The sequence below is a fragment of the Artemia sp. Qi Xiang Cuo genome, chromosome 9, assembly GCF_049724085.1.
Source record: "Artemia sp. Qi Xiang Cuo chromosome 9, ASM4972408v1, whole genome shotgun sequence".
In the NCBI taxonomy this organism is placed as follows: domain Eukaryota; kingdom Metazoa; phylum Arthropoda; class Branchiopoda; order Anostraca; family Artemiidae; genus Artemia; species Artemia sp. Qi Xiang Cuo.
In genome coordinates, this window is record NC_142802.1 from 76,664,781 (window position 1) to 76,685,119 (window position 20,339).

The following is a 20,339-nucleotide window of genomic DNA, read 5'->3' on the forward strand; positions in this document are numbered from 1 at the left end:
GAAATAAAATTTTTTCTGCATTTTTCCTGCATTTTCCAACCACGAACACAATTTAGCAAACATACTCTTGTCTTCTGCCTTTTTATTTTGGGCTCTTCAGGGGGGGGGGGATGGTAGTGCCTCAACGAATTTTTTTTCGGTTCCCTTTCATCCATATTATTCAATTATGTTCTCCTAGCAAAACGATTTTTGTGAGTAGTAACCCCATCGGTACCCATCGAATATACTATCAAGTTATTTACATTACCTTTATAGCTGTCACCAGCACCGAAATTACCAATTGGCATCACCGATGTAAGATGCCTATCAATTTTTTTGGTACCGAAATTACCAACCGCCATCATCGATTTAAGATGCCTATCAATTTCTTTGGTATCGAAATTACCAATCGGCATCACCGATTTAAGATGCCTATCAATTTCTTTGGTACCGAAATTACCAAGCTACTTAATCAAACATATAAAAACATATCAAAAATAAAACAAAATCTTGAACGCCTTTTCTGCCAAATTAGTAGGACATTATTATAAAACTGAATAGTTCTATGCCACTTTTCTACTTTATTAATCGAGTGCCTGGATAACTCGTATTATTTCACAGAAATGCTCTAGAAAGTGTTTATGTCAAGTTTTACATTTTAAAGATATATTTTGTTTGCAGTTCTCACGAGTCAAATGCACCGCTGACTAAGACACAAATCAGCCCAGAATTGGAAAGTGTTCCATTCCCGATGCCGAAGCTTAGACGGAAACCGAATTTTACTGGCGACAATCGAATTGAAAATAAGAATTCATTGGTACTGAATTTTAACAATCCTATTGGCGGAGAGAAATTGACAAATTTAAGGCTTGAGATGAACAAGTCAAGTAAGTAATGGAAAATTATTCAAACGAGGGGAAATTTCCAGTGGAGCAAACCGATTAAAGTCGTAGTTCTGGCATAATCGGATTTATATTTTACAAAATTCGTTTGGTGAAATAAATTTTCCGCTATATATATGGGCTTTGCCAACAATTTACTTAAAGGGGTTGTCGAGAATTAGGATTTATTTTATAGACAGAAAAACTAAAAACTTTTCAAAGATTTTAAGATTTTTTTTCGTGTTGGACAATTTTTTTTACAAGTTATTATCATTAGGGGGCAACTGGCTAATTGTCATGTTCATACCTTTTGTCCGGACATTTGATGTATGGGTTATAATATGGTACCTCCGATGGTTTTTAATTAGTTTTAACCATTTATTGAAATAACCTCCAATGCATTAGTTCAATTATTTTCCCTTTTGTGAGGAGTGATGCATGTCGTCTCTTCAGATTTAGTGGAACATATTTATTTTTTGATATAATCAAGGCAACTTACCTTAAAAAGTCAAAATTAACCTGTGTTGACTTACGGAATTTTGAAGAGTTGTTGCAAAAACTTTTCAGCTCAACTCGATAAAGCTCGGGCTGCCTATGAATCCTTTACGGCATCAGTTATATCATAGGCAGCGCGCGAAAGCGCTGCCTAAGTAAAGAACGAGTGGGCACAATGTTTCATTTTTTTTTCTCCATACCGGGGCACTTCGTATCGAAGGAGTTGTCGCAGAAACTTCAAAAAGGGCTCATTCGACTGGAAATCGATGTGGCTAGTGTTCTTTTTAATACTTGAAAGTGATTGGAAGGCAACTAGCCCCTCCCTCCCCCCACGCCCATCATTCCCCCAAACACATCCAATCAAAGTTTTGAGATAGCCATTTTGTTCAGAGTAGTTGATTTCCACAAAGAAAATATTTTTTGAGCTGGACACTCCCCCACAACCCTCAGGGCAAGGATTTTAAGTTATACCCTGGGGGCATATAAGGTTTTTATAGAAAGTGTTGTCGTAGAGACTTCAAAAAAGGCTCATTCGATTGGAAATTCAAAGGGCTAGTGCCCTTTTTAATAGTTGAAAGTGATTGTAAGGCAACTAACACCCCTTCCACGCCCACCATTTCCCGAAACACATTAAATCAAAATATTTTAGATAGCCATTTTGTTCAGTATTGTGGATTTCCACATAGAAATTATGTTTTTGAGGATGACACTCCCCCACAGTCTTCAGGGCAAGGGTTGTAAGTTATGCCCTGGGGGAGTTTAAGGTTTTTATAGAACGCGTCGTCGTAGAAAGTTCAAAAAGGGCTCATTTGATTTGAAATTGTAATTGCCCTTTTTAATCGTCGAAAGTAATTGGAAGGCAACTAACACCCCTTCTACACCCACCATTTCCCCAAACATATCCAATCAAGATTTTTAGATAGCCATTTTGTGCCACGCAGTTTAAAGTTCAGGAAATTATACCTTTGAGTAGGACACTCCCCCCCACAGTCTTCGTGGCAATGGTTATAAGTTATGCCCTGGGGGCATATAAGGTTTTTATTGAAATCTTAGTCGTAGAAACTTGAAAAAGGGCTCATTCGATTGGAAATTCAAAGGGCTAATGCCGTTTTGGATAGTCAAAAGTGATTTGAGGGCAACTAACCCCCCTCTCACGCCCACCTTTTCCCCAACCGCATCCAAAAAAAATGCAGAGATTGCCATTTTGTTGAACGTAGTTGAAAGTCTTGGAAATTAGGTGTTTAAGGATGACAACCTATCCCCCTCACAACCCTCAATGCGAGGGTTGTAAGTTATGCCCTGGGAGCATGTAAGGTTTTTATAGAAAGTGATGTTGTAGAAACATCAAAAAGGGGTTATTCAATTGAAAATTTAAAAGGCTAGTGCCCTTTTAATAGTCAAAAGTGATTGAAGGGCAACTAACTCCCCTCTCACGCCCACCATTTCCCCAAACACATCCAATCAAAATTTGGAGATATACAATTTGTTCAACCTAGTTGAAAGTTCTGGAAATTAGGTCTTTTAGGATGATAACCCCATCAGAGCCCTCAGTGCAAAGGTTGTAAGTCATGCCCCGGGTGCATACAAGGTTTATATAGAAAGTTGTTGTAGAAATTTCAAAAAGGGCTCATTTGACTGGAAATTGAAATTGCCCCTTTTAATAGTCGAAAGTGAGTGGAGAGTAATTAACCCCCCTCTTACGCCCACCATTTCCCCAAACACATTCAATCAAAGTTTGGAGATAGCCATTTTGTTAAACGTAGTTGAAAGTTCTGGAAATTATGTATTTAAGGATGACAAACCCCCCAGAGTCCCCAGGGCAAAGGTTGTAGGTTATGTCCTGGGGGATATAAGGTTTTTATAGTTAGAGTTGTCGTAAAAACTTCAAAAGGGGCTCATTCAATTGGAAATTGAGAGGGTTAGTGTCCTTTATAATAGCCGAAAGCTATTGGAGGGTAACTAACCACCCTCTCACGCGCACCATTTCCCTAAACACATCCAATGAAAATTTTAAGATATCCATTATGTTCAACGTAGTAGAAAGTTCAAGAAATTAGATATTTGAGGGTGATAACCCCCCCCCCAGCCCTCAGGGCGTGTTGTAAGTTATGCCCTGAGGGTATATAAGGTTTTTATTGAAAGCGTTGTCGTAGAAACTTCAAAAGGGCTCATCAGATTGGAAATTGAAAGGGCTAGTGCCTTTTTAAATAGTTGAAAGTGATGGAGAGCGATTAATGCCCCTCTCACGCCCACCATTTTCCGAAACACATCCAATCAAAATTTTGAAATATCCATTTTGTTTAACGTAGTTGAAAGTTCTGGAAATTAGGTCTTAGAGAATGACAACCACCCTCACAGCCCTTAGGGTAAGGGTTTTAATTTATGCCCTGGGGGCATATAAGGTTTTTATAGAAAGCGTTGTCGTAGAACTCAAAAAGGGCTCATTCGATTAGAAATCGAAAGGCCTAGTGCCCTTTTTAATAGTCTAAAGTGATTGGAAGGTTTGAAATTTTTATAGTAAAGATCGATGTGGGTATAATGTATTATTGTTTTGTTGTTGTTTAGACCAGGGCACTTTGTATCGAAGGAGTTGTCGTAGAAACTTCGAAAAAGGCTCTTTAGATTGAAAATAGAAACAGCTGATGTCCTTTTTAATAGTAGAAAGTGGTTAGAGAGAAACTAATCCCCCTCCAGCGCCCAACCTCCCATTTGCCTTTATGTTTAAAAACTAAATGTTGCCTTAAGATTAAATCAAAATGCATTGTGTTAATGCTAATTCCCAATAAGGCACCTCAGCAGTATCCCAAGAACGACTGGGGGTATTATGTTCAAACTTTCGGGGCTACTTTTGCTCTTAAAATTTAACCAAGTCAAAATAGCGTAAGTGTATCCAAGCTATCAAAGAAAGTAAGCCGATTTTTTTGCGAATGGTATCAAGTTTTCCATTTCAGGTCAACTAGAGGAGGTATGAAACGAAATTAAACACTACTATTTTTGTCCAGATGTTTAAGAGGGTGTATGTTGTTAAAAATTTCAAAAAAAAATTTCTCCAGTATATAAATAGCAGGCCAAACTATAAGTCTTAAAAAAACAAAAAGATTTAAAGTAGTATTTTCTTTTTCCCTGAAAAGACTATGTCAATATAAAACGAACAGAAATTAATTAAAAAAAGTTTTTCCACAAAATAAGTTTTTCAAAGAAAAGTAAAGAACTCCATTAAACAAAAAATTAGCATAAATAAAATCATATAATCTACGAAGCGTTAAACTACCACAAAACAGCATCGATAAATAAATGAAACTCAAAACGAGCAGAAATTAACATAAGTTTGGCTCAAAACCCCCTATGCCTTCCCAAGGCCAGACCATAATTTGCACTTTACTGAAAAAAATACAAATGAATGTGCAATGTCAGTTTAATATACATATACTGATATTTAGTAATCAAAATGTTAATATTATTTGATTTTTTAAAGTTATAAAAGTTAAAACATTTATATTTCTTTTCAGTAAAGTGCAAATTATGTTCTGGCTTTGGGAAGGCATAGGGGTTTTGAGCCCATCTTATGTTAATTTCTGCTCGTTTTGAGTTTGACTCGGTTATTTATTGTAATTTCTGTTCGTTTTGGGTTTCCTTTATTTATCGATACTGATTTGTGGTAGTTTCACGCTTGGTAGATTATTTGATTTTTTTTTTTTTTTGCTCATTTTTTGTTTAATGGAGTTCTTTACTTTTCTCTGAAAAAATTATTTCGTGGAAAAACTTTTTTTAATTAATGCGTAAAAAGACCACGAAAATTGCACAGAATCAGCATTTGATCTACGCAATCCGATTCTGAAGGAATACGCAAATGAACTGAAGGAATACGTATATGAAGTTATGCACACAGATCGTACCATTAATAGTCTACTTAAGTTTAGCTAATTGTTTTTTTCGTTCTGTCTCTTTTTTTGCCAATATTGTATGTGACTCAACTTCCAATATTAGGCCTGTTTTTTAACTAATTAATCTGCTAAAATTTAGAAAACCTGAGGACTCTGATCTTACTTCTCTTTTTTTTCTTTTTTTTTTAGAAAACCAAAGTTCATGCTGCTTGTGATCAGTGGTCTAAGGATTTTTATGTGAACACTAAGTCTTATCTTCAATGCCCAATTGGCTGTGGCGTAGGTAGGGGTGGACAAGGGGACAGATGTCCCTGGGCGCGGTCACTGAGGGGGGGGGCAAAACTGTTTGTTTTACTTATATTGCGGTAGTGATGGAAAGGGGGGAACCAACATTCTTCCTGGGCGCTGATAACCCTTAGCCACGCCTAAGCCAGTTGGGCAGAAAAATGTTTCTTTTAATTTTTAACCACTTTTGACAATATTAGCAGAATGATGTAGGGTCTATATCCTTAGTAACTACTTCTTCACTAGTTTAGATTGCCTGACTAATTATAGGGGCATTAAAGTTCACCGCCCATATCATTAATGATAGGTCCAGTGTAAAAATTTGAAATTGTATGAGACTAAAAATTAGAGAATCATTATAAAATTTTGATTAGTAGCCGTGGGAACATGGCTTTAAATTACTCGCCAAACAAAAACCCATTAGGAGAAGATACCATAAAAGGAACTTAGGGTTGAAATCCAAAGCTTAGGCCAGAAATGTCTTTACAAATTTTGACTGCTGCTAATTAGTAAAACAAAAAGTTAACCCAAAAAGTTGGGGGGGGGGGGATTGTGTTTCAGGATCCGCACTCCTTCCAAACCAGACTTTTGGGTACGGCCATGTGTATATCTAAATTATTAAAAATTCATTAAAAAAACTATAAATAAGCATTAGAAAATGATCTTTCATAGATTACAAGATGTTTTGGCCAAAGAGGAGGCTCTTAGCAGCACTTCTACCTAAAAAAAAAGTTGTAACATGATTCCAGATCAGCTATTGACGACTACGGCATCTTTTTAAATTTATTACGGAATAAAATGGTGGTGTAGAATGATAATAATGATATTTGAATAAAAACCTACAATGGCAGTGGCAAACATAGTAAAAAGAAAAACAATATATATTTCCGCAGGTTAATGATAAATATCATTAACCTGGAGAAAAATAGCTACATAGCTCAGTCCGAGTCTCAAAAATTCACCAAGGTTTAAAGTTTCCCCAATAAATTCTGTTCTTATATCTAAATTTACCATTGTTTAATTTCCCATGTTGTATTTTAAGTTCTATAAAATAAAGACCTAGTAGTTTATTCTTCGTCGACTATGTACCTTAAATTCTGTCTCCAGGCTCATTTTGACTCTAATTTCATGGCCTGCCTCCCTTTCTTCGGTACAGAAAACGGGATCTTAAGCGTTGCGCCTTGGTATTTTAGTAGTCACATTTTTTTAATTACACTTCTGAGTAGTTTTGGTAGGCTTATGAAAATGAGAGAAGAAACAGGGATCCTTAGAATATTTAAATATAATATATATATATATATATATATATATATATATATATATATATATATATATATATATATATATATATATATATATATATATATATATATATATATATAGATTTAAATAAATTAAAAATAAGCAATGAGGAGTAGTGTACCTAAAGTTAAGGTACGGGTTTTCAATTAAGGTACAAGCGATCCAAGAAGTATCGACAAAAAGTCTCGACATAGTTTTAATCCTGTAATTTGTGTTCTTGAAAGCCTTCTTGGTTGGTTTATTGAGGATTAGAAATTCTTGGAGCTATGCCTGAAGCTCTTATATCTTTTTTGTGCTGAGGCACCAAGGAGTGGTACTGAGGTACCAATGCTGAGTATCAAGGAGGGTGAAAGAGGAATCTGATTGTTTCAATTGATTAAGTGGAATTTAGACGACCATATATGTCTTAAAAAGACATCCTTATCCGGTTATGTATTTTTGGGCATTAGCAGGCACCAAAACTAAACAAAAGAAACTTGGTGAAAAGCCATCAAAAACTAAGCTAAAAAATATGGCCCCGAACAGCTTAAGAAGGTGCAGCTTTCCCTTATAGGTGTGGTTTTCTTTGGTACAGCAAATTGTTAATGTTTGAATTGTTACGGACGGAAAGTGTTGTCGAACTTAACTTATCAGTTTTGCTAATGTGTTTTCACGGTTCATTCACGGTATTGTCACGGCGTGACAACACTGACAATAATGAGATACTTCCCTAAAAAAAACTTCGTAATTTTAACAACAATAGAAAAATCTTAGAGAAGCGCGGCTTTCAGGTATAAATGGGCCTAAGATGCGTCCATGGGGGCCAGTGGTGCCAATTCAAGAAAATGTAGGGGGGGAAAGGATTTTTTTTCGATTTTTTTAAATTAAGATGCAAAAAAAAGAACAACATTTAGAAAACATACCTAAAACAGGGGGTAGCGGCGAGGTTGCTGCTTGGCAAAATCGTCAACTAATCTATCCAACTCCAGTTTCTTTACCTACTCTTTTTCAACGGCCATTATCATGAGATCACTGAGTCTGTCGTTTCCCATCGTCAATCGCAGATAGTCTTTCACATGCCCTAATGCCGAGAAGAATCGTTCATTACTGGCAGTGGTCACAGGCAAAGTAACAACTAGCTTCATCAGTTTTAGCACTGCAGAATAGGCAACTGGGAGGTCGAATAAGATTTCAATAGCTCGAAGAAGATCCATTTTTGAAATATCACTTTTTAACAGATGCAGCTGTGCAAGAGAAAGCTGGGATTCTATGGCATGGTCATCGACACCGAGAATCTCTTGATAATGACACATAACTCTTTCCACTTTCGAAAGTTCGAGAAAACTGGAACTTGAGGGGTCAAAGGTAGATAAAGCGTCAATCAGAGGCACATTTTGCATGAAACGTTGGTCCATCTCACTTGTGAAACGATCTATTACCTCAAAGTACAGAAGTTTACTGCAGTCTGAGTCAACTGGCTGACTGATATTGCGTTTACCGGTTGTTGAGTTTGAAAGAAAGTCTTTGAGACAAATGGAAATGGCTTGACTTCTCTTGCTTAGAGCACTGGTTTTAGATTGTTGAGATTTTGATTCCTGGATTTTGTGTAAAGCCAAGAATTGATATGTTTTTGCTTAAGTTGTTCCATTTGTTTTCATTTCTCAGCTTTTGGAGTGTCTCATATGTCCCAGAAATCAGTGCAAGTGCCTTATAAATCAACAAACTTTCAGATTGAAGTGGCTCTGATAAACAATTTACAATGACTAATACTTTTTCCATTATGTGTAAAGTTGAAACAAAAGAGGCAGAGTTGATTTTTTCCAGTAGTCGTGTTGCTTCACAGGCTGCCTCACCGTTGGAAATATCAGAGACTGCGGCCAGCACAGCAACAATAAAGTAAAATCTGACCTTCACCTTTAAAATAGGGTGGACTGCTTAAAACCAGCGAGTCTGGACGGTCCTCTCTAGCTCCAAAACTTGCTCTAGCTCCAACTCCAAGACGGTTCTCTCTTGATTAGTTTCACAAATCAAGGTGGATAAGCGCTTGGCATCTAATTTGTGCATGTGATAGCAGCCAATTGGTCGCTCCACTACTTTTCCATTTGATATGTACCTGAGTAGGATCGCTTATTGTTCTTTTCTAGAAACGTCTTTTGTCTCATTGACAAGAATAGCAAAGTAATTAGCTGATTTTACTTCTGAAATAATATCTTGGCGCAAGGCATTTCCTATCAGTATAACTGCGTCATTTTGGTACTGATGACTGCAATAGTGACCATGTCGGTGCTGTAACTTGGCCTTCAGCTTTTCGTTACCTTTAGACATTTCCTCCATCAATTCAACCAAATTACCCCGGTTTGCAGAGGTTTCTGATTCGTCATGACCCCTCAAAGCAAGACCCTGGCGGCCAAGAAAGCAAATAGCGCAAAAAATGTACTTCACATGATCTCTATTTTCCTGAACATCTTGAGATCTGGATTGAATTAAGGCATTCGCTACAGATTTTGAAGTATCAGTACTCATTATCTTAAATTCCGTCCATGCTGACATAAAATGCCTATGTCTTTCAGAACCATCATGTTGCTTTAATAGAGCAGAACTGTCTTTCCTCTTGCAAAATCCTGACTCAATGAAAGCCCTTTTTCCAGCAGTTTCTCCAGCTCTTAAAGTCCCTATAGAAAAATGGCGGCAAGCAAAACAAAACACGGAATTCAAATTTTTTTAGTATTCAATCCATTAATTAGTCTTATAGTACTGTTCGCTGAATTTCCTTCCGTTAGAATTGGAAGCCAGATATCTCTCAAGAATAGGTTTAGCTGATTTGTCGTGACGAGTCCTAGAGATATCTGAGAGAGTTTCTTGACTGCTACTGGAACCTGCAAGGGGTTCAGCGATGCAGACCGAACTTTCATGTTGATCTGAGCCATTTATTGTTCCGCTTGTTTCCGAAATTCTCTCACAGGTGGGGGAATTTATCTGAACTAACTTGAGACTTTGGGCGCTGACACTATTGCCAGTTTCTTGCACTAAAGTTTCTTCATTTTTCTTCCGCATTTTCACCGAAAAAAAATCCAAAGTTTGTTGTCGCTTTTTACTCATATATTTAAACGAGTTGTAGACAAGGACTTCACTCAGACACGGCAAGAGAAGAACTGAAGAAACACGTAGAAACTCACTTAGAAAATCACTCCCATGCTCCACGGTGAAACTACCCCACTTAGAAACCCCATAAACCAATCACTTACATTTCCTGTTCACGACATTCCCATACACTCCACTGGGACTAGTTATCCCAAAAACTATTCAACAACGTCAAGAATATGCTGACCAGAACCCCCTTGAAACCCTAGAACACATTTCCTTTCCCAGCTACTAAAAAAGGCAATATACAAAACTCATAGTTTACAACGAATTCTTCTCAAGAAAAATAACGAAACGGGTACTGACCACATGAAGCTTACTTTTGAATGAACCCTACTCAGAAATAAAATAGTGTAGACGCGCTCGCTCTTAGACATTTCAAAACAAGATTATATAATTAGGGCACCAGTTTGTTGGTTGTATTTATTGGACCAGTTCCTGGTTTAATATAGCACATAGCTAAAATTGAAAATAGCTGTGAAATATAAATAAGAAGGTAATTTTCAAAGTCTAGGGGGGGCCATGCCTCCCCCCTGTCCCCCCTAATTGGTGCCCCTGATGGGGGCCAATCTTTTTTTTTAATTTTAAATCCTTGTTAGTTTAAGCAATATGGATAAGGTTGCTTTGTAAGCCTGTGAAGATGAAAGGAGCAATAAAGATACTTGAACTATTAAAATAATGTAAAAAGTGAGCTATTAGGTGTAGTGTACTCAACTAATTTCTGAAATTAAGGTACAGCCAATTCCAATGAGCTGGACCTAAATTTGAATTAAGCAATGTCTGCTCTTGAATGGATTGCCCATTAAATGCTTTTTTTCATTGCCATCAGCTCGTCATGCGAAATGTAATAAAGATAGGAAAAAGAGTTCTACAAATTGTCGTGATGCATGCAACAGGCTATTGAGTTTGATACGCAGAAATGGGCTTATTACTTTACCACATGCTGGTATTCTAGGGAGAGTCAAGTGGTTACCTTATAAAAGTAGAAGCGATTTAGCGTCAATGATGTACATAATTCACGTCTTTTAAATCAGTTATTAACGTTAACAGTATAAGTAACTCTAATCAAGCTGTTGCATCACTTCTATTGCACACCAGATGAAAGTATTTGGGAGAAATGTCAATTGTTTTGATTAAAGAAGGCCAAAAGTGGAAGGGGGTCCACTCCTACTTGAATCCTAAGCATTATAAACCTTTAGAAAAGCAAATCGTATTTTGAAGACTGAAGGAAGCCCTATATTCTACAGCCACTAGTATGATACTATCGCCCTTGATAAAATACACTTTATAACACTCACCACCGATCTCGGCCAGAAGACGAAATTTTGAGTTATCGTAGATAGAGTTTTGACACCTTAGCTCGACGGTTCTCAGGCATGCTTAATTTCATGGTGTATTTTTCATCATGTACGTAACTTTTTGGAAATACTTTCCTTTTTTTATAATTATGTAAATTTTCTTACGCTAATATCTCAACACATTTTATATGTTTTGAGTAAGCATCAACAGTGGACTTAATTGTTGTATTATAGCCTACATAGTTATCAATATTCTTGTTTTTAAAGTTTCAGTTTCTATCGTCAAAAATCACTCTTTTTATAAAAGTTCTTCTTTTCTTATAAACGTAAATTTAAATTTATATAAAAATTAAATGAAAGTTCGGTAAATAACTTCTTACGTGGCAAAATTAGCTGCAATTGATCAGTAAATGTATTCATAACGAGATCTAACAAACACTTCACTCAATACCACATTCGTTGCCTGAATATCATTTATACTCAGGCCCTTCAGAGTTATGATTAGTGGGGAAAAGATCGGACGTTGGGCATGCTTAGATATTCCTTTACATTCACCCAAAAGAGTCCCCTCGCAATCGAATTTATTACAAGGAACTTGTTATACATATGGAAAGCCCCTGCCCTGCTTCTTTTCCTATTAGATCTCCTACTCCTCATTTTCTGCCCTTTTCAAAAACTCCGGCTAGCATTCCCTAATAAACTTAATTGAAACTACATGGAATAATAAATAGGCAGGAGTACTGAATGGCCCTTTTTTGATTTGTTACACTTTAATTTTCACCTTTTCTTCTTCGTTTTTTGCCGAAACTATTGAACAACTTAAAATGCTATTTTTTAGAATTTTGGTTTTTATCTTTAAATATCTTTAAGATGATTTTGACGCATTAAGTTTCCGGACAGCATTAGCTCGAGTTGATATCCGATTTTACACATGCAGTGAGATTAATCCCACCTTTTTCCCCTTAATATAATTTTAGACTTTGACCCTTCAGAGGTATAAAAGCGGAAAACAGACCTGCGTTGGGTTTGATTATATTATGGCTTTAAAGCAGAATTTACCCTTAAAAGCCTCTCTATAAACGTACACCCTCTTCCTTTTTACTTTATGGGTATGTGACTCATCTTCTTCTACTCATTTGCAAAGCTTATGCTAACATTCCATTACGAACTTGATCGAAACTAAATGGAATTACAAACAAATAAAAAATATTGACTGCGCCTTTTCTCGGCTAATTGTCCCTTAACCGTCGCTTTTTCTTCTTTAATTGTACACGCTTTTTCTAATAAATTCGATTCCTCTTTTTATTAGACATATATCCAGAAATAGCACGGGCTTTAAATGTATATTGCTGACGGCTTAAAAATCAGGTTTCTGAAATTGTCTCACGACCATATTATCAAGCAGTTCGTGGTAACAAACTGTAAGTAAGGAGCGACTTGAAAGCGGCCCAATAGTAATCGAAACATAAAATATAAACACGAAAATTGGTTTTTTATTCTGATTCCAAATATATAAAATATATTAAGTTTGACTTTCTGTCCGAATTCTTTCAGACCGACTCCTGAAACACGAGGGCCATTTAATTAAAATAAAAAGATTTTTTTAAAGTACTAAAAACCTTAGGGTGAAGAGCGAGGTATTTAGGAAAGGGCAGTTCCCCTCATATACGGATTAATTTTTGTTCGTTTTAAGTTTTAATTTCGCTCCTTACTTTCAGTTGAAAACATTTTTTCTTATATATTTAATATATAATATTCAACGATTTTAATCATGAAAATAAAGGCAGAAAACAAGATAAGCATGTTTCGGCAAATATAAATGTCTGTTTGAATGAGACCTTTCCTAATATTCTACGACAGCCGCTGCAAGAAACCAAATAGGAGCTTGAAAAATACATAAAAAAAAACTATGCTCAGGCACTTGCACGAGATTTTGTTTCTTTTGGGGGAGGGGTCTCAATATAAAACATATTATTTAAATAATTTAGATGTGAAGTGCCAAGAAAATCCGGAAATTTTCAGATTCTATGGGGAGCTAGGCCCACAGCCTTTTCCCTGCGAATGCGCATGTCCGTGCGCATTCGCACTCTTCTGATTCCTTCTGATGCTTCACAAATATCGTCTTTTTGTATGCAGTATGCTCATACATCCACCATTCAGCTTTCTGACACTAAATTTGATGTTGTAATTTCCATCATGATTACATCACTTTTACGGGTGTTTTCTTCTTTTCTAAGATTACATGAACTTTCTTGTGCCAATAGCTTTTGATGCATAACTTAAAACCTGTACATTTTGGAGTTATTATAAGAATTAGCCTACGTTCTCTTCATATGTATAATATTTCCAAGTATCTGTTTTGCATGGTTTCGTTGATTATTTTTAAGGGCTGCTCTTTATCTACCCTCATTACTATGAACTGTTTGATTGATACTCAAATAAAGTAATTACTTAGAAAACTGCATTGTTGTCAGGGGGAAATTTGAAATACTTCTTCCATTTAAGAGCCTAGATTCGAATTAAATCCATTCTTATAACTACATGAATGCTTTTCTACGACATCCCAATTAAATTAGCAATCTTTTGAACTATACTTGCAATACCTCGGAAAACTCTATTTCGAAGTTAGATTCATTAATTTGATTTAATATTAAAACTATAAGTTCGAGAGGAACTCACAAGAAATGTTCGTCCTGCCAAGAGGCCCAATGCTTGGAGTCCAAGAACTAGCAGAGCTGGAAGCTCTGAGACAGGGTCAAAAATATTGACAGAACCTCTGTCACAGAGGTAAAGGACATCATACAAATCCAGTGACCCCCCCCCCTCTTCTGTTAAGTGAGACACAAATCACAACATTTTCTTTTCCTCTTTATAATTAGAGAAGTGTAAATAACGTTATTATAAAGACAATTACGGCTAATTAATTGGACTTACGTATTGTTGAAACTCAGCAATGTCTAATTATACCAAGTTCGTACATTTAGACACCCATAAACTTATAAACATTGTAATTAAAAACCAAGAACGTGTTGTTGCTAATTAGCATTTAAAAGGTTCAATTATACTTAGAGCCCAGTTTGGGGTGCGCACACCAAAGCATGATTTTTTTTTCTTTGTCTATTCCCAAAATGGCTTAGATAATAAATAATGCTGCCATATCTTCCGGTAGATTAACATTACGAATGGAAGAGTATAAATATTTTAAATATGTGGCGGGTATTATGTTATTCTGGACAGGGAAAATGCCGTACACAGGAAGGCATGAGACTTAAGGGTGGGATCAAAGAATATCAGTACTCTTAAAGAGTCGAAACTGGTACTTTTATCGAAGAAAAAATCACCAATGTCATCTTGCATTTGGTGTTTCTTCTTATTTTTTTTTGTTTTTTTTGACAAGCGAAAATTAGCATAACTGGGGTAATTGGTAAAATTAGTTTAGTAACAAGTGTCTGATCTCAGTTTCTAGAAATAAGATAATTCGGAAGTTTGAAAAAAAAAATGTCAAGAGACGCCAAACGTTAGATGGCGATTATGATTTTTTTTTTTTCGACTTTAGCACCAGCTTCCACTGTTGCCATAGTCTTCGGGGTGTATAAAAACAGAGCACTAGCATTTACTGGCAGTTCTTTAAAAGATTTCGAACGACGAGGTTGCTCTTTCACAGAAGAAGCAGCATACTCGTGATGATTACTAGTTATTTAAAATTGTAGTGCTTGAACGCCCAGTGAAGAAAGTTCACTTGGAATAGCCATCAAATGACATCCTAAGTGATATTAAATAAAAAAAAAAGTTTTTTAAACTGAAAGTAAGGAACGACGTTAAAACTTAAAAAGAACAGAAATTATTCCTTATATGAAAGGGGCTGTCCCCTCCTCAACGCCTCGCTCTTTACGCTAAAGTTTTTATTGTTTGAAAAAATTAGAGTTGTGAGAAAGCCAAACTTTAGCGTAAAGAGCGAGGCGTTTAGGAGGGGACAGCCCCTTTCATATGCGGAATAATTTCTGTTCGTTTTAAGTTTTAACGTCGTTCCTTACTTTCAGTTTAAAAAACTTGTTTTTTTTATTTAATTTTTGAACGTTTTTGAATTAATGCAGGTTTTGATTTTGGCTCACCGTACATGAATGATTAAAACAAAATTTGAATATTAATCTTACTTTTATTTGGTTAAATGAAACTTGTTTAATTTTATTTACGAACGTTTTTATCAGTAATAAATATACATAACTTACGAATTAACTTACGTAGCGACTTCTATATTCATATATTTTTAATACGTATATTAGAGGGTTCGCCCCCTAGTCAATACCTTGCTCTTTAAGTTAAAGTTTCGAATTTTGTTCCAATTCTTTAAAAATGACCCCTTAATCACAAATGCCGTTAATTAGAATAAATAGCTCTTATGAAAGTACTAAATAATCTTTGGCTTAAAGAGCGAGGTATATGATTGGGGTGAACCTAATCATATACGTAATGTTTTCTGTCGTTTTAAGTTTTGATGTTGCTCCTTACTTTCAGTTGAAAAATTTGTTTTTTTTTATATATAATTTCTGATCTTTTTTAAATAATGCTGGGAAATCCGGCACCCCCCTTCATAGCAATGTCCCTTCCCCCATGAAAACTTTCTTCATGGCAAGATCCTCCCACATAACCCCCGACCCCCCCCCCACCCCCACTACCAGAAAAAATCCCCCCTGAAAACGTCTGTATACTTCCCAATAACCAATACTATATGTTAACATTGGATAAAGTTCATAACTTTCAGCCCTCTCCCCGGGGAATTCGGGGGATTAAGTCATCCTAAAAGACATAGGTACCATATTTTCGACCATGTTGAACAAAATGGCTATCTCAAAATTTTGATCGGGTGACTTTGGGAAAAATATGAGCGTGGGACGGGGCCTAGTTGCCCTCCATTTTTGGTCACTTAAAAAGGGCACTAGAACTTTTAATTTCCGTTCGAATGAGCTATCCCACTATATTCTAGAAACTCTGGGTCGATACGATCACCACTTAAAAAAACAAAAAACAAAAAAAAACAAGCATCCGTGATCTTTCTTCTGGCAAAAAATACAAAATTCCACATTTTTGTAGATAGGAGCTTGAAACTTCTTCAGTAGGGTTCTCTGGTACGCTGAATATGATGGTGTGATTTTCATTAAGGTTCTATAACTTTTAGGGGGTCTTTCCCCCTTTTTTAAAAAATCAGCCAAATTTTCTCAGGCGCGTAACTTTTGATAGGTAGGACTAAACTTGATGAAACTTATATATTTGAAATCAGCATTAAAATCTGATTCTTTTGATGTATCTATTGGTATCAAAATTCCGTTTTTTAGAGTTTCGATTACCATTGAGCCGGGTCCCTCCTTACTTAGCCTACAGTTCGTTCCCACGAACTGTTTGATTGAGTGATCGAAAATTCTCTTTCGTAGTTATCTCCACAAATCCGGCTATACTGTTTTACTACAACTTAGTTAAACTTTTTTAGGTAATTTCCGAACATTGAATAAATATGAAGAAAAGAATCGCCCAGTACCAGTGTAAAGCTGGCGCAAGATACGGCCATATTGAATAAGTATGACCGTATTTGGCTTGGAAAACACTCAAGGTTGCCTAACCCGGTAGGTCCTAAGATGCAATATTCTTTGCTGAATATTGCTGGCGGAAACGACCAAATAACGTCGCCATGTTAAATCTGGCAGATGAGTGGAAAGAAAAATTCATCCTGGAAAATTCATAAAAAAAAAAAAAAAGATTTAATCCTCCGTATACTGCTCTTATAAAAAAAAATCCATAGTGCAACTTATAGAAATACTTAAACATGAAGCTTTTATACACTACTGCAGGTGGGAGAAAGAAAATTTTCAACTCGGATCAGAAACAGAACTGAGCGGAATCCTAGCTTACAGGATTTTTTCGCCAAAGCTAGGTAGAGCCAGCACCAAATTTTAATTTATTTAACCATTTTGGAACCGAAATAAGGCTGCTAGTTAGAGAGCTTCATTATCAATCTTCAGCTGTTCAGAAAATAAATTTATATGAATTTAAGCTTGAACCTTCTATGGTAAACTTCTGTCTTTATACTAGTTAAAAATAGCCGACCAGATGAATATTTAAAATATTTATTGTGACCGGTAAAATCTCACCACGATTTTGGCTAAATTTCGATGTCAATAGACATATGAAAAGTGATTCCATTGGCTTTTATCGCTTAGCCAGTGGTTTTTGGGATTTTTAGCAAAAAGTGTTTCCATTTGTTTTTATCGCTTACACATATTTTTTGGGTAGTTATCTCAGAAGTAAGGAAATATAAGATTTTACATTAGATATCAAAGCAAAGATTTAGACGAAAAAACGTTGCCTATTTTTACGTAGAACTTTTTTTTAACAGGATACACTGTCTCTTATGTCTTTTAGTGTCAAATTGTCGTTTTTTCTTTTAATTTTTCGCTTATCAACTACATTTGGAACAATTTTACTTATGAGACTTCATTCTAGGAAAAATCCACTCGAAATAGTTCAAGACTAATCTTCTTTCGTACGAAGTTATTGAACATGATGAAAAACAATATTTATTTCAATATTTAAAGAAAAATGTTTTTTCACTTTATTCTGTTTTTTTTTTTATATTATTATAAACTCACTTTCTAACATTCCCTTGGAATCATCGTGTTTTAACTATCATTTCCGTCTTTTATTCATCTCAACCTTGTTCCTGTACATCTTTTAGTACATCATCTACCTCTTCTATCTTTCAAGTAGTTCCTCCGTCAAAATACGACGTAAGTATTTTCGAAGACCACAGCGCCTTTCCATGACGCACAGATAACAGTTCAAATAGGGACAAATCCTTTCATTAGACAGTGAAACACAGTGATAAAAATTCTGTATATTTCGATCAGAAACACAGGGACCGTCATCAGCAGATAAACTCTACAGATAGTCAGCAGACCTGCTCATGACGGTCGCTGTTGCTGTGTATGTGATCAAAATATCCAGAGTTTTTATGATTGTTCTTCATTGTCTGCAAAGGATTTACCCCTGTTTGAACTGTTGTTTGTACGCCGTCAATATACCGTGACCAATTGTTTTGCAACCCTAGAAACAAGCTTAATTCTTTTTCTCAGTTCACATACATATGTATATGTAATCAAAAGGCTGAAACTAAATCTCCTAGAGTTTTTTCAGCCCCCCCTCCCCCTCAACGCCTGGGTTTTGTGATGCTGCTGATACTAACTACGCACAAAGAACCAGAAATCGAAAACATGATGCTGAGTAACTCTCTAGTAATGTCGCAACTTAATTTTGTCTATCTGATTCTAATTTTAGTTATAATTTTGTCATGCAATATTGGCATTACTTTATCACAATAGCAAGGGGCAAATAATTTGACCAGTAATGGTGGTAAATGTTTTAACTAAATCGCTGTATTTATCAGTTCTAGTTTTACAAGTCGACCAGAATTTTTGAATATCCCATGAGATGTCCCAAAGAGAAAAAGAGATACTGTCCTATATTTCAGTGATAAAACTGTTCTTAAATTCCATTGATTTATTTTTATGACGTCAATCGTCAAATTTTTTGCTAGCTAATCACATTATTCCTTAAGCGAATGCCAGAAAGCGATTCGCATTATTCCTTAAGCTGACATTAATCCTTCAAGCCAAGTAACCCCGCCTTTTTTACCCTTTGTTGCTAGTAAAAATAGCGTAAAAATTGATTGGCTTTTAGTATCCAAATAAAAAAGACAAACTTTGAGTCATAGCATTTCTTTCAAGTTAACTCTCTGTTTCTCCGTGGATAAACTTTATGTGGGATAAATTTGATCAAGTTTAACTTTGAAGACAGTCAAATTATAAGGTGGGAGATAGGTCGGTTCCTCTTCCGAAGACTTATTTGTGAACAATAGTTAGCTTGGCGGCAATGAAATAACGAAAACCCCTCCCCCAAAAAAATAACAGATAAGGGGTTCAATATCTTAATTTGGAGGTAATTTAAACCTTGACATAGGTTTTTATCAATTTTTAAGCATCACTGGTTATTTTATTAATGAAAAGTAGTTGACACAGCCAGGGGTGCCAATGGGGCTTAATCTTCCATCTCAGAGAGCTATTGCTTCCAATTCAATAGTCTTGAATATTACACAAAACATAACCATTCGTAAGTATATTTGAAAAAATGCAGAAATCGCTAAAATTGCGTATTTTGCGGTCAGAAGCCATGATCCCTTTTTTTGCTGCAGCAAATTTATGTTAAAATAGAAGGTTTATTAACAAGTGCTTCCTTTCGGATATGCTTCTGGACATGATCACGAGCTATTCAGCTATTTTACTAAATTCCAGCTTCTAAATGTCTTTCAAACATAATATTCCCTAAAGTTTTTGATCGCTTAAATTATTCTCAAATTTGCTTTTATTGTCCTTTCCCTCGTTTAATGAATAAAAGAAGCGGTGTCTTTTGTGTCCGTAATCGGATTCTTCGCCCCATTTGTAACTTTGATGTTCTGTCCCCTTTTCTTGGATCAACTAAGCAATCAGCTATGTCATAATTGATGTTGTTCACTATTGTTACTCCTTAAAGTCCCCTGAAAAAGAAAGCTATTAAAATATCCTCTAAGGGACCTTTATACTGTAGTTCTCAAAGAATGCGTTTTTCTTGGGCGTCTTGTTTAATTTTTAAACGAAAAGACAAAAAAGAGACCAAAGTTTGTTTTAGACCAAATTCCATGGACAAAAAAAAGGATGAAAAAGAAAATGCAGTATATTCAAGTGTATTTTCTGACTTGAAATTTCCAATCAAGAAAATCAAGAATCCAATCAAGAAAAGTTGTAATAAAATAACGATTTGATTCAAAATCACATGGAGGATGTTTCACCAATAAAATATTTTAAGAGGAACTGGAAAAAGGGCCGCACATAGGAGTTCCTTATTTAATTGCATTATTTTCTATTTGTGGGGATTGGTGATGAAATAGCCATTGTATATATTGGTTTGATCGTTTTCTTTTTCAACATAAATTGTAGGTTTTTCCTTTTATTTAAGTTGTAATTTTTTAGCTTCTTTCTTTCTCCACGTTGGGGACGCCTTGTTGGTTACAG

The 20,339-nt window shown here is 35.6% G+C and overlaps 1 protein-coding gene across 1 annotated transcript in view; it reads left to right on the forward strand.

Annotated features, from left to right (window-relative positions):
* hwt (SH2 domain-containing adapter heavyweight) overlaps positions 1-20,339 on the forward strand; it is a 251,695-nt gene that overhangs the window by 181,614 nt on the left and 49,742 nt on the right. Inside the window, exon 6 of the mRNA XM_089094872.1 lies at positions 661-866. Coding sequence (XP_088950998.1) covers positions 661-866 — 206 coding nt within the window. The remainder of the gene's footprint in view (positions 1-660; positions 867-20,339) is intronic.